General features: G+C 35.2%; 1 protein-coding gene across 2 annotated transcripts in view; it reads right to left on the bottom strand.

Annotated features, from left to right (window-relative positions):
• Nucleotides 1-14,788: 14,788 nt before the first annotated feature.
• MS3_00010213 (uncharacterized protein) overlaps nucleotides 14,789-24,705 on the bottom strand; it is a 29,336-nt gene continuing 19,419 nt past the window's right edge. For both annotated transcript variants that reach the window (XM_051218574.1, XM_051218575.1), the window contains 7 exons: nucleotides 22,473-22,818; nucleotides 21,683-21,975; nucleotides 19,591-19,795; nucleotides 17,477-17,706; nucleotides 16,627-16,929; nucleotides 15,748-15,795; nucleotides 14,789-15,042 (listed from right to left, as the gene is read on the bottom strand). In XM_051218574.1, coding sequence (XP_051075060.1) covers nucleotides 14,899-15,042; nucleotides 15,748-15,795; nucleotides 16,627-16,929; nucleotides 17,477-17,706; nucleotides 19,591-19,795; nucleotides 21,683-21,975; nucleotides 22,473-22,818 — 1,569 coding nt within the window. In that variant the 3' untranslated portion in view covers nucleotides 14,789-14,898. The remainder of the gene's footprint in view (nucleotides 15,043-15,747; nucleotides 15,796-16,626; nucleotides 16,930-17,476; nucleotides 17,707-19,590; nucleotides 19,796-21,682; nucleotides 21,976-22,472; nucleotides 22,819-24,705) is intronic.

Here is a 24,705-nt window from a genome sequence, read left to right as displayed (position 1 = left end):
ATAGTAATGGAAACATTTGAAGACTTTTGTTATCGTATTTTATTATTCTTACTACTATCAGTGCACCTGTTTTCCTACTACCAACACGTACTTTCACCTATTATGTGCAGTGACGTAATCTATTTCATTGTGATTATTGACTCAAATTGCCTTGATTGGTTTAACATTTTGTATAAATATTCATTTTTCTAAAGAATGACTATTGATGACAAAGCTACATAATAACCATAAAAAAAAGTAAGATGAGTGCAACTAATGAAGACTCAAAAATTAAAAAAAAATTGTTGTTGTCGTCGTTATTCTACTAATCTTCATTAATATGATGTGAATCATGTACATCGGTTTTATAAATAATAATTATTCCTATTAGGTTGTACGCACCTGATGATAATCCACAAAATTAATAAATCTCCCTTATTCTTGCTTTCTTCAAACGAATCAACTTTGTTTTCCACTATCTAGGTCTATAGTTGAATCAAATACAATTTATCTGCTATTTCCTTATTCAACAAACCAATTCTATATGCCATAGAAAATTATTATTCATGATTTTACTTAATATTATAGGTTTAGAGCAGCTCACGTGCATTTAAGTATGTTGACATTTAATCTGGTTAAGCCATTTTGTTAACATTTTTGACGGACCGAGTAATCCGTACAATAACAACTTATATCTCAAAATTTGAGATCATGAGTCAGTTGAAGCTAGTTTTTCATGGAAAGCCTGGAAGCACAGGAGAGCCGTTTCTTCTTATTGTGGGACTCCTCAGTAGCGCACGTCCACGAACTCGCCTCAGGGGATTCGAACCTAGGACTTATTAGTCTCGCGCGCGAGCGCTTAATCACTGATCTCAACTATTAAAATTACTACAATCTCCAAAAAACCCCTTCTGATACTTATATCATTGTACCATTATTATTGCTGCACTTGTAAAAATATGTATGCTTGAGTATTGATTATTGCGTACGCATATATTTATTCTGTTAGCCTATAAGTCGCCTAATTGATTCGATGATTCATTCATTTCCCTAAGTATATATCTACATTATAATCCTGTATATTGGATCGCTCATTCGACTCATTCGCTTGCCTGTTTGCTTTTCGGCAATAATCTTTCGTACTTGCTTAACGTACCTGTAATTTTGGTCATCTATGCGTGGTGTAATAATAAATGTAATCAACACTTCGCATTCGCCACCTGATTAATACACCGTCAAGGCGCTATCTAGTGTTGGTTATCAAGACGAATTGTCGGTCAGTCAGTTAGCTACAACGTAGGTCCAAGTTGCCATACCTCATTAACACAACAAGATGAACATCGGATTAATAAAAGTAGATAATTCAGAGGTGGTAATATATAAAAGAAAGATTGCATATAAGGATATAGTACAAGAAGAAGGGAGTAGTTCGTAGAAAGAAAGATATGAAACGATTTTAATCTCTTAGTTTAATGGAAGACATAGAGTGTATACACCGACACCGTTGTGATCCATTCTGATCCGTGTCACACACAGAGTCTCCAACCATTGGTTACGATAGTCACGCGGACCATAATCAAGTAGTCTGCATCTACCGACATGGCTCAGACTAGAAGTTAGTGACTTCAAGAACTAATACCACGTTTTGGTTTGGCCTCCCCTAACTTTCTTCCAACCATCCCCAACACCGGTCAGCATGGCGCGTCGTGGTATTCGGTGTTCAGGCATACGTAACACGTGTCCCAACTATATCAGTCGATGAAGATTCACAACCTCATAAACTGATTTACCACCATTCCCTAATACTCTGCGTCTAACCTCATTATTACTTACCCACTGATCCCAGCAGATACGAGCAATATTTCTGAGACCTCTGTGATCAAATACTAGTAACTTACGCGTATCCTCTACCCTTGATGGCCACGTTTCACAGCCGTGAAGTAGAACAGAACGAACTGCCGCGCAGTATACTCATTCTTTTATTGATAGACGGATATCTCGCCTTCGTCATAGGTGACGTACGTTGGCAAAAGCCAAGCGAGCTTTTCGAATCCGTGCTGAGATTTCGTCAGACACCAACCCATTAGGGCTGATCAGACTTCCAAGATAAGTGAAGTTGTCGACGCGTTCGACTACTTCACTCCCTATCCTTAGTTCAGGTGTTGACACAGACCAATCCTGAAGCAACAACTTGCAATTAGAGGGGAAGAAGCGCATTCAAAACATTCTGGCATTGTTGCTTAGTGCTACCAAATGACTGGATTTTATCAACGTCTTTGCCAAACAGGACTGTGTCGTCTGTGTATTTCAAGTCGATAAGTGGACCTCCTGGAAGGAGATCATTGCCCGAAAATTCAGTCGATGAGAATGTTATTTCCATCAGTAGGTCTATGATGAAGTTAAACAAAAATGGAGAAAGTGGACAGCCTTGACGGACACCACTTGAGGTTGCAAAAGTAGATGACAGTTCGCCATAAGCTCTGACTCGACTAGTAGTGTTCGAGTAAAGAGCCTTCACAAGGTTTATGTACCTCTGAGGTACACCTTTCAATGACAGACACTGTCACAAAATCTCGCGGTCTATCGAGTCAAATACTGCTTTTAAGTCAAGAAAGACCACCATTGTCGGACGCCGATAAGTATGCCTATGTTCCAGAACCTGACGAATGGTGAATATGTGGTCGATGCAGTCACGACCAGGTCTGAAACCAACTTGATTCTCTCGTGTTTGCAGTTCACGAGTCTTAGTTAGGCGTCTGATAATTATCGAGGCTAGTATTTTAGATACTATATTAGTTAAACTAATCCCTCTGTGGTTGTCACAGGATGATTTTGACCCTTTCTTATATATTGGGACGATCAGTGATTGTGACCAGTCAGATGGGATAACGTCTAACTCCCAGAACTGTAAACTAAGTTTAAGGATTATATTGAATACAGACTACCACAAACTAATGTTGTATAAAATATTTAGAAGAAAATAACTATTCATCCCTTATACAATTTCTTGACTAAAATCTTAACTATCCACTTAATAATACTACAATCAATATCTTATTTCATTTTTATATTCACTTTTCTTTTTTAGAAGTTCTAATTATACTTTTAAACCATAAATTAAATAGTTTCCTCATAGTTAAAATTTCATAGACGGTATCGTTTTTTTTTTCTCTAAAGTGTTTCTATCCAACAACAAAACTAATTACACATGATCTTTTTTATCTTTTAAAAAGAATATTTTTATTTCTATTTTTGTTTTTGTTTTTCGAACTTTCATCTGATTAATTTTTCATTAAGTAATTACTAGTTTTCTTTTTAGACAACTTTTCAGTAACAAAAAGAAGATTTTTTTCTTAAATATTAAGTTATAATTCATTTGCTTTAAAGAAAAATACAGTATAGTTTATGTAGGTTAATATCACATGTTAGGGTTAAACTATGTAAATAAATAACTAAACATGTGATCATAATGTGAATAAAGTTTATTGTATTATTGAATTGAATAATTTAAAGAAATGTAAATAATTTTTGTCTTCTTATCATATAAGGAGAAATGGTTTCCAGGGGCTCAAATTAATAATTAAATTTAAAGATATTAATCAAATAATTATTTTATATCACTGAGTCGGCATCTAACGGTGTTAATGTCTAACTTCAACTAATCCACGAAATCGAGCGACACATCCACCATTGTCTTCAGTGAGTTACTATCTCACAACAGACCTGGTTGAACTCCACTGGTCATTACTTCTCACTAGAACTCCAGGATATAGCTCGTGAAGCCAGTCACTAGTGAGCGTATGTTGATTAATATCAGATGGGTTTTGTGGATATTATAGTAATTTCAATGGTTAAGATCATGAGTCAATTGAAGCTAGACCATCATGGAAAACCTGGAAGCAGGTGAGATAGTAACTCATTGAAGACAATGGTGGGTGTGTCGCTCAATTTCGTGGATTAGTTGAAGTTAGACATTAACACTGTTGGATGCCGACCTGCTCAGTGGTCTAGTGGTTAAGTGCTCGCTCGCGAAAACAGTAGGTCCTGGGTTCGAATCTCGCGGGGGGTGAGGTCGTGGATGCGCACTGCTGAGGAGTCCCACAATGAGACAAAACGGCCGTCGAGTGCTTCCAGGTTTTCCATGATGGTCTAGCTTCAACTGACTCATGATCTCAACTATCGAAATTACTATAATATCCACAAAACCCATCTGATATTAATTATTTTATAGTTGAATTCATGAGTAAATGTCTTGTCATAAAACTTATAATAAATAAACTTCTAAAACACTACAGTTTTCACAAAATATTTACTCATCTAAATGAAAATTATATTCTGATTAATATTAAATTTGTAATTCCAACAGCTGAGTTCATGAGTCAATTGAAGCTAGACCATCATGGAAAACCTGGAAGCACTGGACGGCCATTACGCCCTATTATGGGACTCCCCAGCAGTGCGAAACCATGACCTCACCTCGTCAGATTCGAGCCCAGGATCTGTCGGTCTCGCGTGCGAACACCTAATCTCTAGACCACTGAGCTGGCCAGTATCCAATGGTGTTAGTGTCTAACTATAACTAATCCACGAAACTGAGTGACACATTCACCACTATCTTCAGTGAGTTACTAACAGCAGACCCGGTTGAACTCCACTGGTCACTGCTTATCACTAGAACTCCAGAAAATTCCGTGTACTGGTTTAAGCTAGACATTAACACTACTAGATGCCGGCCAGCTCAGTGGTTTGAAGATTAATCGTTCACGTGCGAGACCGATAGGTCCTGGGTTCGAATCCTGCGAGGCGGGATCATGGATGTGCACTGCTTAAGAGTCCCAGAATAGGATAAAATGGCCGTCCAGTGCTTCCAGGTTTTCCATAGTCATCTAGCTTCAAATGATTCACGATCTCAACTGTCGAAATTACAATAATATCCACAAAAAACACTTCTGGTACTAATTAATTATTTGTTATCTTTTTCAAAACTTTATTTGAATTCATTGATGAGTAATTCCATTAAGTATTTATTAGCTTTGCATATATTTTTCTCTGAGCATGAGAGTCATTAACTTATAGGTGGTGGGTATCATTTATCATTATTTCTGTTTTATGAAGTTATATTGGGTAAAAATGTGCACGAAAAATATCAACGTCAGTAAAATTGCCAGTCCAGTAAATAGATTGTATAAAGGATATACAAATAACATTTAACAGTAGAATAACACCATATGACTACTAAATATATATGGATAGCTATATAATAGCTATTTCGATGTGTAAAACGTGAGACTTACCATGTGAAAACTGAAATAGGAAAACAGTTTTAGAGGCCTATCACAAAAATAAAATGATAATCACTAAGTTCATTGACATACGTCTCGTCTATAATCTATTTAAGAAAACAATTAATGCTCCTTCTGAATGACAGAAGCATAACCTAAGTTAATCAATAATAAGTTTTTCTAAAAATGTTAAGAATTTACCTATCTATTCCGATCCAACATAATTCAATTAAGCACAAAGATTGACAAAGGTTTATATCTATTCATAACTTAATGACTTTCACTGTCAATAAAACTACTCATACAGTCAATTTTTTTATTTTCTTAATCACTATTTCTCCAGCGTTTTAGTTTTTGTGACGAAACACTCAGTGAATTCGGACTATCTATGATTATCAGTTGTTTTTAGAAATCTACGACACACCTACCATTCTCGAAAAGTCCCCTAGGTTTGTAGTTTTAGGGAACTGTCTATCACTTTTAACTTGAACTAAAGTAATTAGTCCCGAATATCATTTCCATAGTCTAATTAAATTACTAGAGTGGTATTTTTCTCATTATTAAAGATTTCTTTAAAAAGATAACATTATGACTTGCATTAGACTAATTTTATTTATTCAGATATCATACATCTAAAAAAATGATCTCATTGAAGTATAATTTCTACTACTTACCATAAGTAAGAATATGCTTCCATAATTGCTCACCATATAATCTTTATTAGATAAAGATGGTAATGCAAATATTGTGTGATTCTTTTATTGTGTTAACATACGGAAAACAATTTTTGAAGGAGAGGGATAGCAGTGATAACTATAACGACAACTGTGATAATATATACAATATCTTTCCTCTCTTTTAATCCAGATACTTCACAAAGATGAATCTTTTTAATAAAAGACTTGTTGGAAGGAAATAAAGAAGAGTGATTTACATTTAAGTCAATTAAATTATATTTTGATGGAGTTTTGTTCACTGAGCTGGATGGTTTGGTCATGGAGCTTCAGGTAGAAGTGTGGTGTGAGCTACATATATCCACATAAAAGTATATAACGATGGTCAGACATAGAATGTATTTCAGTGGAAGATCGAGAGGGAAAGAACGGTATGAAAATGCATGAACAATCAAATCTGAGACGATGGACTGATATTTGAAAAAGAAACAGTCAAGTTTGAGACAACTGGTTGATTTACAGTATAGTCCTCAGATTTTAGTGAGGCGTTCTGTAATTTCATACATTCGGTTGTCCTCACTTGTGTTTGTACTGATGATGTCTTTCAGAAGAATGATGAAAGCTCCATGACAAAAACATCAAGCTCAGAGAACAAAACTCCATCAAAGTCATCCACCCGAGCTACAAATCTCCACCATCTTAAATTATATTATCAATTCGATAGTTATTTAATTGCAGAAGTTCATCAACTGAATATCTATCACTGAATACAAATTTACAATGTAATAATCATTATAAGTTAAAATCTATTGAGAATCAATAAGTAATTTGTTATAACTTGTGACCGCCGATTAGAGAGCAGTGACTTATCGATCGGAACAATGACGCGTAAGCCCGTGCGAGCAACTTAGAGTTCTGATTGGACCCGCTTTTCGCCTAGCCCAGTCAGTTAAGTCCAGAACACAAGTCTCAGCCTCTGCAATATGAATCATTTATTTCAAACATACTCGGTTTATATATCAACCAGACAGACCACAACGTACCATAAAATAGAAAATAACATTTGTACAATATTTGGCCAACAAGAAAATGACACGTGAAATAAAAATTGACCAACAGGAAAGTGATGCCATTTCAAGTCCAAGGATAGCATTAGACTTAACAGGATAATTTTTTGGGATATTTTTCTGAATATCCCAACATAATTATAACTAGAAGTTAATGTATAGAATTCATTTTAATTTAATACAACGGAAATGGGTTACAGTTGATTGGATGAAAATCATTATCGATTGATTTTTTCCCATACGTTATATTTGTAGGCATAACATCCCAAAAGGCAAATGTACATAAATATACAAGAAATGCTCATGATTATATTTAGAAAATAGATAATTTTATAGTTTACATCATGGAATGTCAATAGATAAGTACTGAAAACCATAAAACTATGGACAACTGTTTTATCTTAGTGTGAGACACTTCAGGATTGGCGTCCACAACATCATTAGAAGCCGAACCCAGTACTTTCAGGTTTTGCAATAACTTCTTAATCTCTAAAACACTAAGTCAGGATTTAATTGTAGTGTTAATAAAACAATCATTTCAATGTCATTTCAAGTAAATGCCCTACACCGAATATAGTTTAACTCCACTAGTGATCCGACGAATTCTTAACAACATGCTACTATATGACAATCATCTGCGACTTTATATGGCTGGATTAGTTTTTGTACTAAAAACCACAATACCAGAAGCTTTTGTATTCACCATTTCTAGGTCATAAATATTTTGAACATAAAAAAAATTATGTACATATGCTCCATCATTCATGGCAAAAATGATAGAAAAATTGAGACTGAAGTAATTAGAATTACATGAAGACTAGCTGTTGATAGCATGGTATTGTCACATAACATTCCTTAACAAAGAGATTCAAATTATAATTTATATGTTGAATATCATTTAACTATTATATTCATATATACAAATAAAATGAAAAGATTCTACTTAAGTAGTTGATGTGCTTTTTTTTCTTTATGAATACCTCATTTTTATGTTAACAAACTTATAAAAACTTTATTTATTTATTTCAGAGCAATCAAGATAACAATGAATGAACGAATGGCAATGCATACTACATTTAAAACTGTCTAATGTGTACATTAGAAACGACAATCTAAATATTAAAGTCATTTAAATGTAGGTGAAAAGTACAAATTATATCACTCTTAAACTGGATGACAATAAACAGAACTTGTCAAATCATAATTTAAGACTATTTAACACACAGATATATATAAACATCATTAATATTTGTGAAATGTTTTCGTGGTTGATGTTGAAAAATAACCACTATATCACAAGACATATTATGGAAAATTTATTTATTATAATAAATATTTGAAAATGTGGAGATTATTGAGTTATTTTTATTAAGATAATCAACCGACCAATTTCAGAACACCAACGAAAACCTGGAAGCACTGGATGGCCGTTTTAGCCTAGTATGGGACTCCTCAGCAGTGTGCATTTACGACTCCTCACGCTGGACCCGAACACAGGACCTCCGGTCTCGCGTGAACGTCTAATCTCTGAACCACTAAGTTGGCGTCTAACGATGTTAATGTTTAACTAGAACCAGGCGGTTACCCACCCAAGACAATATAAGATGGTCACACAATATCGTGAATTGGTTAGAATTATACATTAACACCGTTAGATCCCGGCTCAGTGGTCTGGACGTTGGGTCGTTCACACGAGACTGAAAGTCCTGGGTTCGAGTTGAGAGTGAGGGATCGTAAATACACACTATTGAGTCCTATAGTAGAACGAATCGTCCACCCAGTGCTTCTGTGTATCTAATGATGGAGTAACATTGATCGGTTCATGATTTATTTGAAAATGATTCGTCATATGGATTATAATCAAGTTTTGATTTATAATGAAGACATTTATTGCACTAATTAGAATTTCATTTGTATTATAGTTGCATACTGATTATTTGAAAAATAATTGATTTGAAGTGACTTAATAATTGATTTATACAATATCTTAAGACCAGTTCAGAATTAAACTCCGCCTGGAGTCCCTCCGAAGGCTACTGCCGGTCCCAAGCCCGGATAAAGGAGGAGGGTTGGGCATGGGGTTAGCGTCCCCATCCCGTAGAAGACTAACTCGCTAAAAAACGCTAACCAGAAAAAATTATTCAAACATTTTTAACTCTGCCCTGGGAGTCAGAAGGTCTTCATTTAGAAGAACTATGACGCCTCATGATGAAAGCCGAATTCCTTCGGAAGTTACAAGGCCGATGCCCCTTCTGACAACCAGAGCGACCATTTATTTAGGTACATGGAATGTTCGTACAATGTGGGACACCGGGAGAGCCTTCCAAATTGCTGCAGAAATGAGAAGATACAACATAGAGGTGCTTGGGATCAGTGAAACACATTGGACGCGAGTTGGACAACAACGACTAACTTCAGGAGAGCTCCTATTATACTCCGGCCATGAAGAAGAAAATGCTCCACATACACATGGAGTTGCATTGATGCTGTCCAAACAAGCGCAAAATACACTTATAGGATGGGAATCTCATGGACCAAGGATCATCAAAGCCTCCTTCAAAACAAAGAAAGAAGGCATTTCAATGAACATCATCCAATGCTACAATGAAGACGCTAAAGATCAATTCTACGATAGGCTGCAGTCAACCGTCGAGAAGTCCCCAACAAAGGACCTGGCCATTCTGATGAGAGATTTCAATGCCAAGGTTGGAACGGACAACACTGGATATGAAGACGTCATGGGACGACACGGACTGGGAGAAAGGGACGAAAATGGTGAGAGATTTGCAAACCTATGTGCCTTCAATAAACTGGTCATAGGCGGAACTGTATTCCCATATAAACGCATTCACAAAATCACATGGACTTCACCGGACCACACCACACAAAACCAAATCGACCATATTTGCATCAACAAAACGTTCAGGAGGATTATAGAGGACGTGAGAACCAAGAGACGAGCTGATATAGCATCAGATCATCACTTGCTGGTCGCCAAGATGAAATTGAAACTCAAGAAACACTGGACAACGATGCAGACAATATCTCAAAAGTTCAATACGGCCTTTCTTCAGGACACTGACAAACTCAACAAATTCAAGATAGTCCTCAGCAATAAGTTCCAGGCCTTTCATGATCTACTCAATGGAGAAGGAACTACTGTGGAGAGCAACTGGAAGGGGATCAAAGAGGCAATCACTTCAACATGTCATGAGGTCCTGGATCACAAGAAGCACCATCACAAGGAATGGATCACTGTTGATACACTGGATAAGATTCAAGAAAGGAGGAACAAGAAAGCAGCAATCAATACCAGCCGAACAAGAGCAGAAAAAGCCAAGGCACAAGCTGAATACACAGAAGTAAACAATCACGTGAGAAGGAGCATCAGAACTGGCAAACGTAAGTATGTGGAAAATTTAGCAACAACGGCGGAAAAGGCTGCAAGAGAAGGAAACATGAGACAACTGTATGATACGAAAAAGAAACTATCTGGAAATCACCGTAAACCGGAGCGACCAGTGAAAAGCAAGGAAGGCAAGGTAATCACCAACATTGAAGAACAACGAAACAGGTGGGTAGAACACTTCAAAGAACTCTTGAATCGAACAGCTCCACTGAACCCACCCAACATCGAAGCAGCACCCACGGACCTCCCAATCGATGTTGGCCCACCAACAGTTGAAGAGATAAGCATGGCCATCAGACAAATCAAGAGTGGCAAAGCAGCAGGACCACACAACATTCCAGCAGATGCACTGAAAGCAGATGTAGCAGTAACTGCGAGGATACTCCACATTCTCTTCAATAAGATTTGGGATGAGGAACAAGTACCAAAAGACTGGAAAGAAGGACTCCTGATCAAAATACCGAAGAAAGGCGATCTCAGCAAGTGTGATAACTACAGAGGCATCACTCTTCTGTCAATACCGGGAAAAGTCTTCAACAGGGTATTGTTAAACAGGATGAAGGACTGCGTAGATGCCCAACTTCGTGACCAACAGGCAGGATTCCGTAAGGATAGATCGTGTACAGACCAAATCGCAACTCTACGGATCATTGTGGAACAATCAATTGAATGGAATTCATCACTCTACATCAACTTCATTGACTATGAAAAAGCATTTGACAGCGTGGACAAAACAACATTATGGAAGCTTCTTCGATACTACGGCGTATCTCAGAAGATAGTCAATATCATACAGAGTTCGTATGATGGATTACACTGCAAAATCGTGCGTGGAGGACAGTTGACAAAGTCGTTCGAAGTGAAGACCGGTGTTAGGCAAGGTTGCTTACTCTCACCCTTTCTCTTTCTCCTGGTGATCGACTGGATCATGAAGACGTCAACGTCTGAAGGGAAGCACGGGATACAATGGACATCTAGGATGCAGTTGGACGATCTAGACTTCGCAGATGATCTGGCTCTTCTATCGCAAACGCAACAACAAATGCAGGAGAAGACGAACAGTGTAGCAGCAGCCTCAGCAGCAGTAGGTCTCAATATACACAAAGGGAAAAGCAGGATTCTCCGATACAACACTGCATGCACCAATCCAATCACAATTGACGGGGAAGATTTGGAAGATGTAAAAACCTTTACGTATTTTGGCAGCATCATTGATGAATAGGGTGGATCCGATGCAGATGTGAAGGCGCGGATCGGCAAAGCAAGAGCAGCATATTTACAACTGAGGAACATCTGGAACTCAAAGCAACTGTCAACGAACACCAAGGTCAGGATTTTCAATGCAAATGTCAAGACAGTTCTACTGTATGGGGCAGAAACCTGGAGAACTACGAAAGCCATCATCCAGAAGATACAGGTGTTTATTAACAGTTGTTTACGCAAAATACTTCAGATCCATTGGCCGGACACTATTAGCAACAACGTACTGTGGGAGAGAACAAAACAGATCCCAGCGGAGGAAGAAATCAGGAAGGAGCGCTGGAAGTGGATAGGACACACATTGAGGAAAGCACCGAACTGCGTCACAAGACAAGCCTTCACATGGAATCCTCAAGGCCAAAGGAAAAGAGGAAGACCAAAGAACACATTACGCCGAGAAATGGAAATAGACATGAGAAAAATGAACAAGAATAGGATGGAACGAGAAAAGAAGGCCCAGGACAGAGTGGGTTGGAGAATGCTGGTCAGCGGCCTATGCTCCATTGGGAGTAACAGGCGTAAGTAAGTTCAGAATTAATTTATTATAATTGATTCGTAGAGGAAGTTTTATTTTATGAACGTATAATTCAGTCTGAGGTTTACACAAGTGATTATCACAAATTTCGTCACAATTACGCAAATGAACGTAAAACACAAGTAAATCCAGAGTAGAGAAAAAGTAATATGTTACATATGTGCATTTATCTGTGCCTCAGTTACATGATGCAAAAACAATAAATCACATCTTTAAAAGAAATATAATCCCAACACTGATAACTATTGGATTTCTGATTTATGGGTGACGATGTTTTTCATTTAAAGGATCTCATCAAATTAAGTGTGCTAAACAAACGTTACAAAGCTATCATTCATTTGCTAGCAAAAAAAGTCTGTCATTCCTTTGTTATAATAGAATTTAAATGTATTTCATATGAAATTTTAATAGAAAAATTGTAAATTGGTGGATCAGATTGAGGAGGCAAGTCATAGTGATTGTTTTATTACATATAGTGAATGTTCGCTGATGACACCGAATTGTGAACCTCTAATTCTTATTTGTTGTAAAACAGTCTGATAAACTAAAGTTCGTAGTAGGATGACAGTGTATCTATGGGTACTAGACTAGAAAACGTGTGGTCATGTCAATGTATAGAACAGCTGTTTAGTGTCCACTGGTTTCGAATGAATCTCCAGGTAACATCACTTAAAGAATAAACAGAATAAGGTTCCTACTGCGGCTTATGTGCATTTAAGCGTGAAAATCTAATCATAACTGACAACAGATTGACATCATATTGTTATGCTATCTGTTCTTAGGTTCCAACCTGTGTTACAGAAATTAATCTAATATGAACTGAATATTTGACACAACTTTGGATTGCCAAAAACTATTGATTTAAAATGAGTTTAATTCTCATTAATTCACAAAATCAAATTACTTCATGCCCATCGTCATTATTATAAACACAAAAAACGTTAAGCTTTCTACATCTAACATTTTACTACTATTAGTAGTTAATTGTAGTTTTAAAAAGTTTACCGATGAGGAATTTCAATTGCATGAACAGGATATTTCTAAGTTTAGTCCCCGCAAACTACTATGAAAGCTTACTAAAACAATCCGTTATACGAGCTATCGTTCATAGCAAAGTGACTTTAGACATGAACACTAAGAGAATCACGTTAATTCGTATTAAATTCTATCTAGATTGAGATGCCTTGAGAAATGGATTTTCGTCTTGTTTTTTTCAAGCTTGATTAGCCACCTAGATTTACTCAGTTCACAAAATTTGATTTTTTTAAAACCTGAATGTAGATATAAAAATAGTCTCCAGAAGAAATCAACAAGGAAGCAAACAGAATTTATATATCACACTGTACATATTAAAAAGCATGTTCACAATAATCACTAATATATAATACTTGAGAAAGCTTTATCCCAAAATGTTTCACTAGAAGAACTGTTGCTTCTTTCAGTCGAACAGAAACATTGGATTAATTCATTGTATTCAATTAAGTATATTTGTTATTTTTTATTGGTACAGTTCATTTGTAACAATATTAACACGTTTCTACAAAGTAACCCGTTTGAAATAAGATTGTTTAGCCACTGTGTTATAACCATATTATGGGAAAACAAGAATGTTCCCGATTACATTTTAAAGTATGAGGTGTAATAGATGGTTAGCTCTCAAATAAAAACGATAATGAAGAATGTGATCACCGTATAAGCTACATCTAAGCTTTAAAAACACGGAACTAAATTAAAGACTAGAAATTAGAGTGAAACAGGAAAATATACCATTTCCGAGAATGAGTAAAGTTGGAATTTAATTATGGAAGGACAACAAACTTTATATTTAAGTGATTACGATTGACACAAATCTGAACGGTAGCAAAGATAACAAAAGAATCATGGTTTATTATAAGAAAGCTTGAACTCTAAAGAAAGCTAATATGAGTGTAATAGTAATCAATAACGTATTTCTGTTCCCTTGACAATAAACAAATCAAATCTATCTTTTACGTTTCGTTTAAGCATTTTGAAATTAATAATAATAAACGGTCATTCTTCATTTCTTTGTTTTTCTCTAAACAGAACTCTACTGTTATAATCAGAGTATTGTTTGAATCTTCGCTTGTCTGCTGGAGGTTATAAACAAATAAGTATCACTTCTGAAATGTTTCATTCTCTTATTTGTTGTAAACATTAATTTCTTGATAATCTTAGGAAAATGACTATGTTCCATCACATATTTAAGTATATGGTATGGAGTATTTAGAGAATGCCTAGACAAGTGTATTTAATAACAAACAGAAAATGATAGAGTGATAGATAAAATGCGAAAGACGTCAGTTTGATTCAACGTGGAAGTGTGATTGAGTACTGCTGTTGAGTTCTAAACTAAAACAATGAAGTTCCCCATTGTTTTCAGATTTTCTTTGGTTCGCCAGTCGATACTAGTCGGTGGTAAAACTATCCTCACAACTGTATAATCTTTGATGGATTGGTTTACATTACTATGCCTTATTTTAACAACGTCACTATACTGTGAATTTAAACTGAATAACACTTAACATGTAATTAACAATACGCTGAAAAGTATGTAACGAAAATGCGGATACAGATACGTTTATTTTTAGAAACATGTTTTTTTCAAAGTGTAAACAGAGAATTATAAGTTTTCTCCACATACGATTTATACCTTGGAAAATATGTAGTACATTTAATTAAAAGTACTGCACAAAGTATTCAATGCTTTAGCTATTAATGGACTGTCACGTTCAAGAACAGTTTGGTTTATAGACAAAGTTTCATAAATTTGATCTAAAGTACGCGTGCAACAAACCGGATTCGCATCGAAAAATTCCTGGAAAAATAAATAAATAAACAGTTAATACAAAACTACAATGAAGATCATATCATATTTTGTAAAGAATGAACAAAAAACATTGTGGGATAACGGGAATTCAATTGGTCATTGTCTATGATCGAAATTTCCCATACGTACAGATTTGCATGGAAAAAACGTTTTACAAAAGTAATGTTTTGTTTTGTAATACTCACAAATCATTTGGTTCACTAGTGAGAAGTAATTATAATTACCATTCATATCTATGCACGTTCAATTGACGAATGAATGGAATAAACGTGTGTATGACTGTGAGACAGAAAGACAGTGAATTCATTTGAACAGTATCCGCAGGTAGTATTTCATAATGTCAAAAGAGTGTAGAGTGTAGGGATACAAACTTTATCAATCCAAATTTACAATGCTATTTTAGTTTAAAAGTCTCGCCGTCTTTTTTTCCTGAATAAGTAAGTATTCCTAGAGCTTTGCACTCGTCTATTTTTCATAATGAAATTTTTCTAGTGAAACACTCTCTCATATATTTTCCTAAATTTCCTATTGAAAACTGAAATAATTATTTATTAAGAAATGAAAATAAAAATAAAAAACTTCGTAATAAGTGAAATTGAGATGAATATCTGATAGAAAACAATCCATATGGAAAGTGTTTGAACAGAAAATAATAATCATTTTATCAAACGAAATTCAAGTTAAGAAACTCACTTTGATCACTGATATATGAGATTTCGTTGAGAATCCTGATAAAACATTCTGTATAAAATAAACAACAATTAATTATGGTCAATCTTATTGTAAAAATTTAATTATTTCTAATCTAATAGTAAAGTACAGGGTAAAAAATAAGTATATAATTAGTTAGTCCATTAGTCATTATTAACGTACAGCCTGGCACAGATGTACATTGGTTCAAGTTGCCATGCATGTTAGCAAGATAAAATGAATAGTAAAAGAGATTGAAATAATGTAGTAGCGATGACAATGAGAAAGAATAAGCATTGAGAATATGTTTTGGCCGAAGTTGTTACTGTGACTTGATTGGTAGAGTTACGAATTGTAATGATCTAATTGAGTTATATTGGATGGGGCGCTCATTCTTTCATGTACCACCATATTAAGAAGCTTGGATGGAGAGCAGTGAAACGGAAAGTAGCAAACTCATGGTTCGAGGATGAAATATAACCCCTGGCTATGTAGAGGTATGAGGGAAATCAGGTGTTCCCCTCAGAAAACTAGCTTCTGTAGCGATGTTGCCTTCCTATATCAGGACGGAGTTAGAAAAGATCAACCCTAAAAATAGCACACCTCACTTTTCCCCCCAAGGATTTTCGTCGCCGGTGGTAAGGCCTTAAAAAATACGAAGCCAATTCATCTAAAGCTACTTGAAGGCCCTGTGTGAAAGGCCTTGGGCAGTTGTCCCTAGGGTACTGCAGTCACGCCTCCATGTCATTAAGACCATTTTACTTTTCAGATACTTTAAGAATCACCCTCGTACTTCTAATAGTACCCAAGATTACCTGGTATATCATCATCAATAGTATATCATAAAACAAATGTTGTGTTAATAACAAAATATTTCTTTACTTCCAAGAGAGTTGGCAATAAGAATTGACCACCATACAATTCGGTTATTCTACTCCATTCATTGGTGATACTTTTCCATGTCGCTAGTCTAGCTGGAATAGACCACGATGAACAAGCGACCAGTCCATGAACTCTATCTTGATCTTTTATTGGACCGTTTGGATTCAAACAAAAATGTAAAACATCCGATAAAGGCGACGAAGAAGATGAATCATTAAGGCCATTACAATTAGTTTCACGTGCTGCGCCCAGAGCCAAGAGAATATGATGACGTTCTTCAGGTGAGTCGGTACGACTATATGTCTAAGGAGAGACACAATTGTGATATTGATATAATTAGTGTTTTAAATGAAGTTCTAAAAAATATGCTAATATACCTCCATAACACTATTCCATTTTAGACAGGAGGCATGATGGCAAAATGTTCAAAGAACTGTAACAAAAACTAAATCATCAATTTAAGATGTTTAAATAATTACAATCGAAATTATTTTTATTATCGTTAACTTAATCACCAGAAAGAAAATTCCAAGTTTCACAACACTATATACACTATAGTCATTTTTCTTATGAAATACTGAAAAAAAACATAAAAAGTAACTTAAATTCTCTGCAGTTTAATTTGTTTATTTGAACTAATTTCTCATATCATTTCAGTCATGCAAGATATAGGGGTTAAAGAATATTATACTTGAAATTTCAAACCTCCCATCAATGAAAGAAAAGCTTTTCATGTAGAAGGTTTCGATGGAGATCCGCGATGCTACAATTGCAGTCATTGCATAAAATCCTCACCCAAAAAATCAATCTTAAAATTAAATTCCTAATGAGAATAAAATCATATACTTACGTTCATAAGATATTGAATTACATCTGTAGAGCCATGACGTACAGCTATTGTGTAAATTGCTTTACGTAAATCATTTGGTAATTCTTTCTTGCCTAAACGATGAGCTTCAAAAAGTCGTTTAGCTTCCTCAATCACATTATTATCTTCTGCTTCCGCACCAGCAACAGATAACATTAATGATCTGAGCATACTTGTATTATGTGGCAAGGAATCACAATTTGTAATAAGACCTTTTAGGTGAGGGAGGAAAAACAATAGAAAACCAATAACATTATTATTAAAATTGAAACAGAGAAGAACTTTAATTTGATGAGAAAAATTTGAAATTGAAAAATTATGGTGTAGATTGCTTGAGAAGATTAAAACAAAATGAGTTTAAAAATCACCGCATTGCACAAGCTTAGTGGCCATCAGGACTCAGTAGTTAAGTGGATAACGCGATGGCGTTTGGAGCGAACGGTACTAGGTTCGAGTCCCGGAGTGAACACCAACACTGGGATGCAGGTACATCCAGTTGATGGGTCCCGAATAGGACGAAACGCGTATCCAGGATTCCACTACTAACCACTATTCATATTTGCTTAAAATGAATATTACTTTAAAGTGAGAATAGTTAAATCTTTAAAAATTACGAGAAGACAATTAATGAGATCATATATTTTAGCACGTTTTAAATATACACAAGTGAATTTGGCCGTTTATAGTATTGAAATAAAATTAACCAATTAAAAACCCAAATAAATGGAAATAAAGCTTGATAGCCTTAAGCATACAACACCATTCAAAAATAATAACACATTCTTACCTACTTACTTACTTATGTCTATTACCCTTCATGGAGGAGCTGACTCGATGTCCGGTGGATTCAATGGAGCTGGTCTATTGAAGAGTTCCTCGAAGTATCCTACCTATCTGTTCCTCTGTTTTTGAATATCGGTGATTGTCTTACCTTCCTTATCCTTGATCGGTCTTTCTGCTTTACTATATTTCCTCATAGTGTCATATAATTGTTTCATATTTCCTTCTCTTGCAGCTTTTCCCGCTGTCGCTGTTTGGTCTTCCACGTATTTCTGCTTGTCAGCTCTAATGCTCCACTTCACTTGCTTGTTTGCTTTTGTGTAGTTAACTTGTGGCTCAACTTTTTTCTGTTTTTGTTCGGCTGTTGTTAATTGCTGTCTTCTTGCTCTTCCTCTCTTGAATCTTGTCCAAGGTTGGATGGAGATCCATTCCCTATGATGATGCTTCTTGCAACCCAGCATCTCCTGATCTCTTTCCAATTGTTCTCCATAGTAGTTTTCCCTTCTTCGAGTAGATCTTGTAATGCTTGGAACCTGTTGTTGAGAATCTTCTCATGTGAAAACTATAAATATACTAACGTTTTTCTTATTGTGCTTTTTACTTTCATCTACCCTTGTTATTTGGACATAATTTCTTTCCTGTCCAACTGTATTCTGATTTGCGGACTTGTCGAGTGAAATGGTGTCCAAGAATACTAAGTAGTAGGAATAGCTGGGTTGTAATAAGAGAGAATTATAACAGTAGGACTTCTTCGGCAGTGGCTATATACGCGTGGACATGTGAAAGCATTTCGAGAGAGAGAGAGAGCGAACTCTCCCCACTCTCGGCCACACCAGGCCATTTGGGCGCTAACTAAAAATGAAACTTGGAATCGAGAGGGCGATGAAAAATGCACAGACCTGTGCAACTATCACTGATTCTGAGCGATGTCGCCAAATTTCTCCAATTCGTGATCATAATTATCGCATGGACCACAACTAAGTAGTCCGCAGTTCAGATAATCTAGTTGACCACTGGTTAGTGAAACAAAGCGTAGTTTGACTCCGCTTTTCTTATTTTCGGCAAATATTGAAAAACTTAGTGACATATTTTAACAAAAAATGTTCAGATGTCCTAAAAACGAACCTGAAATCACTTTCACATATATAAAATCTAATCACGTATTCCCTACTTTTATAGGAACGACTGTTATCAAATAGCTTATGAAAATATAATATGTGCAAAATCTTCTGATTATCACACAAAACAATGGTTAAAGCAATACAGTGATAAACGCAAATCTCATTACAGAGAAAAATTTCCTACTGATAACTTACCCAATTTATTTATTATTGGATATACTAATTTTAATAAGAAACTATTATAGAGTGAAGAAGGAATGTCACTAGACTGTATTATTCTCTTAATATAAGTATTAAGACCATCTAGAGCACCACGCCACACAGAGTATTCGTTTTCGTTTTCTATTAATTTAGGCAAAAGTATAAGCCAATCGTAAACACTAATGTAACCAGCTTTAGCCTACAAAAATGTAAATGAGAAAATAATATTACTTCTAAAAACTGATAACAAGTAATTGTATACAACTTAATTGGAAGAATAGTTTGTGGTGAATATAACAGCAATTAATTAATGAAAGAAGGAAACATATGTTTGCCACAATTTATACCATAGTATTTCTGTATGATAGACTAGATTTATACAATCGGAACATCAGATAAATTTTAGTTAAGTAAATTAGACAGAACCAAATTTCTGTCAATTACTATAGGTTAAGGTGTTTTATACACAGAGGATACTGAAAATTTAAAAAGTATCAAACAATACTAGTGTGTGGAGAGCACTGAATCCCAACTCTAAAAAAACTATGAAGAAACACAACAACGATGATCAGAAATTTTATGAGCCACCAAAACCGCTTCTAGGTTTTAAACTATTAAAAATAGTGGTAGCAAACAAAGTGGTTATTCTTTCTAATGTACACGTCTGGAATGATGATTCTCTATTTGACTTATGAATTAAAATAGTTACTGGTAATTAGTTGTATTTAATTTAATTAACCATACTTTTTAGCGCATCAATGGAGACATTCTTCGCTAAGATAGTGACATAAAATGTCGACATTTAACAGACATTAGGTATAGCTTTATGATAAACTAAAGACTACTGAAGTGATATTTCAGTTATTGGTGAATAGTTTTCGTAAACGTTTCACTTTTGAATTTCATAGTACTTAAAATGGGTTGATAAGAATGAGATTGGATACATTTTTTGTATTGAATTTTTGGGATGGTTGAAGGTTTATACTTCTAAGGAAATAGGAAAAAAACAGTTATATCATGGTGGGTGAATTGCCATGAGAAGAGTTACGATTCAGTAGTGCCTATTGGTCAGTTCTAGTATTGTTTGAAGGTATGACAATGAAAGAAAGTGAATTATACTTTGCTTATGAAGTAAGACTAATTTAAGCTAGGATAATTTGATTTTTCTGATTGTCACCGTTTGTGTGACGATGCATTCATCTGGTATATGTCATTTGAATATGCTTTGCCTCCAGTATTCCAAAAGCCTCAAAATCTACTAGTTTAGTGGTTTCAGCGCCTAGTTTGAAGGGGAAAAAGCAAAGTTATTTATTATGGCACGTCTGCAAATACACTATGAATTCTTCTGTGATAATTTCAGTACCAAAAGTTAGTTATAAGATCAAAAACAGTAACGGTTGTGGATATCTAATTTCTAATTTAATACATCAAGTAATTTTATAAACACAAACTAGGACTGATAGCACTTCAGCAATGTACCTTCCTGAATCTATATCAAGTCGTCACCTTTGAGATTTTATTTTCCTCCTGTTCCGTAAAATGTTATTTTATATTGATTAGTGTAAATTCTGATGTTAACTAATGCTCATTGGTGCAAAGGCTTTGTGTTAAATCAGAGAATTAAGAATTTAAACTTCTACTAGACAGTTTTTAGTAGAATGAACCTGATTTGGGCAAATTGCTGAGACATATTTTTTTCAAGTTTTTAGTTATTTGAGTATGTTTAATAAAAAAACTCACAAGCCAATCACTAAATTTACAACTAACTACAAAAAGTGGAACACTGAAGGTTAGTTTCAGTTTTTTGTAGAAAGTCATTTATTGTTTTACTTTTAAGACATATTACTTAAGTAGTATAGTAATGCTTTTAAACTTTTAAGGTTTATCCTCAATAGAGGAATTCTCTTACTACAAGGACAGAATAATCAATTCCCTCAAAATTCCAAATACATCTTTTTGAAGAGAGCAAACTAGCGCGAAATATATGGTTCAGGGCATGCTTTCGGATGCCTCCAAACAACAATCTAACATCAGAACAGGAGAAAATCATCAGTGAAATCAAATATATAAAGCAAAAATCACTTACTAATGCGAATCCATCATTAATAAATACGAAGCGACTAGAAGTGCTCCATCCACTCAACTTCATATCATCCAATAAATTATTCATTTGCTTTGGATCATATCTTACATGATAAAATCCTGTTGCGTCTGCATTGGCCCGTATCAAATAATCGTCAGGGTTAGTAGTCGTGATCCAAGCAAGAGGTATATCTACTACTTTTGATGCTGTCCTTAGAACATGTTTAAATACGAATGAATGTTTTCCATCTTTTGAAGAACAGGTTAAGGTTATTGGTACAGGCCAGAGTTTGATCTCTATTAGAAAAAATTAACCACGATAAACATCAATATATATATATATATATAAACACCTGCCCATCGATTCAGGTTGCCATACGCCATTAAAACAGAGAAATGAAATTGTCAAAGCGAATCCCAGAGTAGTAAATGACGTACAGGATTAGAACTAGGTATCTAAGATACCAATTATTGAAGTAGAAAACTCTATGAGGAATTTGGGAACTGAGGGCCAAAAGGAAAACAAAGAATGAATGCACCTGTGCCATTCCAAACGACTTTGAGCCGTGTCATTCAAAGTCTTTAACCAACGGATATTTTTTCGATGATCACCGTAAGTTGATTGTTGATTCAATTACACGATTAGTGCACAGAATGTTAATATAGTTTTGGTTGTACATCCTAATGTTATAAAACACTGGTATATAAAATCTGGTTAAATGATACTGTTGCATGCTATGATTACTTTTTCATAACAATTAGTTATTGCAGTAAATATATACGTTGTGACTGACCTTGTGTATATTTTGATTGAAGTTTATATTCCTCTTGTGATAATTGTACTTCTAAAGAAGTGTTATTTATGCTAACAAGTAAGACAGATAAAACTGGAAATCCGGTATTCCGTGTCCATGGGCCCATTAAACTACCAACATTCGTGCCACAACTTGAGGTTAAAGCGAACCAAAGATCATCTGTAACTGCATTAGAATAAGCATGTCTTCTAAGGTAAAATGATAATCCTGAACGAAATATACTATCACCTAAATATCCATGCAGCATGTTAATAAGACTAGCACCTTTACAATAAGATATTGTATCGAAAATCTCATTAATTTCATTGGGATTGGAAACTTCCACCTGAAATTAAAATTTTACAAAAACTAGTAAATTAATCAATATTACAAGTAACCTGATTATTGTAGCCGAGAAAAAAGCTAGGAGTAACCAAAGTCAGTCTATAAGAACTTTCGTCCAAATTTGAGCGAATAGTTTCATAGTAATTGGTAGCCAAGCTAATGTAAGACAACAATAAAGAAAAATCATATTTGTAAAAATCTCAGCAATTGAACTTAAGGTAAATCCAGCGTTTTATTTGGCATTCTGGTTCAAGATTAATCGAACACGAAAATAATCAGAAGTACAGAGCTCACAGGTTAGCTGTAAATTAAGCAGATACTTAAGGTAAATCCAGCGTTTTATTTGGCATTCTGGTTCAAGATTAATCGAACACGAAAATAATCAGAAGTACAGAGCTCACAGGTTAACTGTAAATTAAGCAGATACTCCAATCATATTAGCAATGTTGAAAGTGAGATTTGTCGTAGTACAAATCAGACGTTTGGCTTGAGTAACAGAGAAGATTGTGTTAAGACAGCAGTTGTATGAAGGTGTAAGTGGATCTGATGTGAAATATTTCATTGACTATATATATCGATCGCTTATTGATATTTAACGAAAACAAACAATTTTATAGATGATATGAGCCAAACATGTCACACCATGCATAAAATTACGTTAAGTTTTGATCAAGCTGATCATTTATCATATACTTAGATAAACCAACCGATTAGAGCTGAAAGTAATCGTTGTTGCTCACATAATAAGCGATGGATTAAATTCAGTAAAATATAATGAGTTCAGGTTGACTTATTAATTATCTGTGGCCATGGGACAGCTAATCGCATTCCATCTCTCCCATCGATTCTGTTTGGATTTGCCTATATGCGGAATCAGGGTTTTCCAACTCCCCTAGGTGGACACGAAGGGGCCACCAACCCGGTTAAAGAACCAGGCATTCGCTTTTCGTCCTTTAAATTTCGTAGACAACACCCCCGCCGCGAGAAGGCAGTGAGTAGGATTTCCATAGCAGTTGTTGTGTATGGGCGTGGCCATGTGAGAGTATTTCGAGAGAGAGATTAAGTTCTCCCCACTCTCGGCCATACCAGGGAATTTGGGGGCAAATGTGTAGGGGAGCTTCAGCCGTTAGTTTCTTTTTATATGAACTAAAACCCTTTTTTGAGGATTCTTGTGCGATCGTATGCCCAGACCGTATTAAGTACAGTGCTATCACTGACTTGTTTCCTAGTTTAATTTTTCAGGAAAGTGATAAAAGTAACAGAATAAGGTTTGAAAATATAAGTAATGTATCTGTTGTTTTGATTGAAGATTTCCGATCTGTAAATTTTATGAAACTGATTAAAACAATGGAGAAACTAAAGTAATACATCATTATAGCAAGTTAAGTTGTGAAATACTCATTTTAGAAAGATGTAATACAAACCAGTGCCATGAGCATTGAAAATAAGATGTTAACTTGCTTATCAAAGGTTAAACATATTGCGAAAACTTATACTCCATTTAACTATATGACTCTGGAACATGGTCTCTGAGAGTAAATATCTTGTATACGTTAAAAGTATTTGATTTTAAATGTCTTTGCAGCGGTAGTCGCTTATAATGAAACAGCCAGATGATTAGTGCTGTAATTGGAATTATTATACTAGGGTAATTGTGAGGAAATAGTCGATGAGGTTGCAAATCTTCTCCGACTAGTGGGGGAGGAATGTGCAGAAGCCGCCCACCAACCTCTCAATGATCCAAGTTGACTGGTACAGGAGTAAGTTGGAAGAAAGCTACGCTTAGTCAAACCAAGACGTGAAGTCCTGTCATAAAGTCACTAGCTCTCGGTCTGAACCGTGTCAACAGGTTAAGACTTCGTAGATAAAGTCTGAATGATAACAGTAA

This window comes from Schistosoma haematobium, chromosome 1, assembly GCF_000699445.3.
Source record: "Schistosoma haematobium chromosome 1, whole genome shotgun sequence".
NCBI classification, from domain to species: Eukaryota; Metazoa; Platyhelminthes; class Trematoda; order Strigeidida; family Schistosomatidae; genus Schistosoma; species Schistosoma haematobium.
The sequence above is the reverse complement of the archived record's forward strand: the minus strand, read 5'-3'. Positions and strand labels throughout refer to the sequence as shown.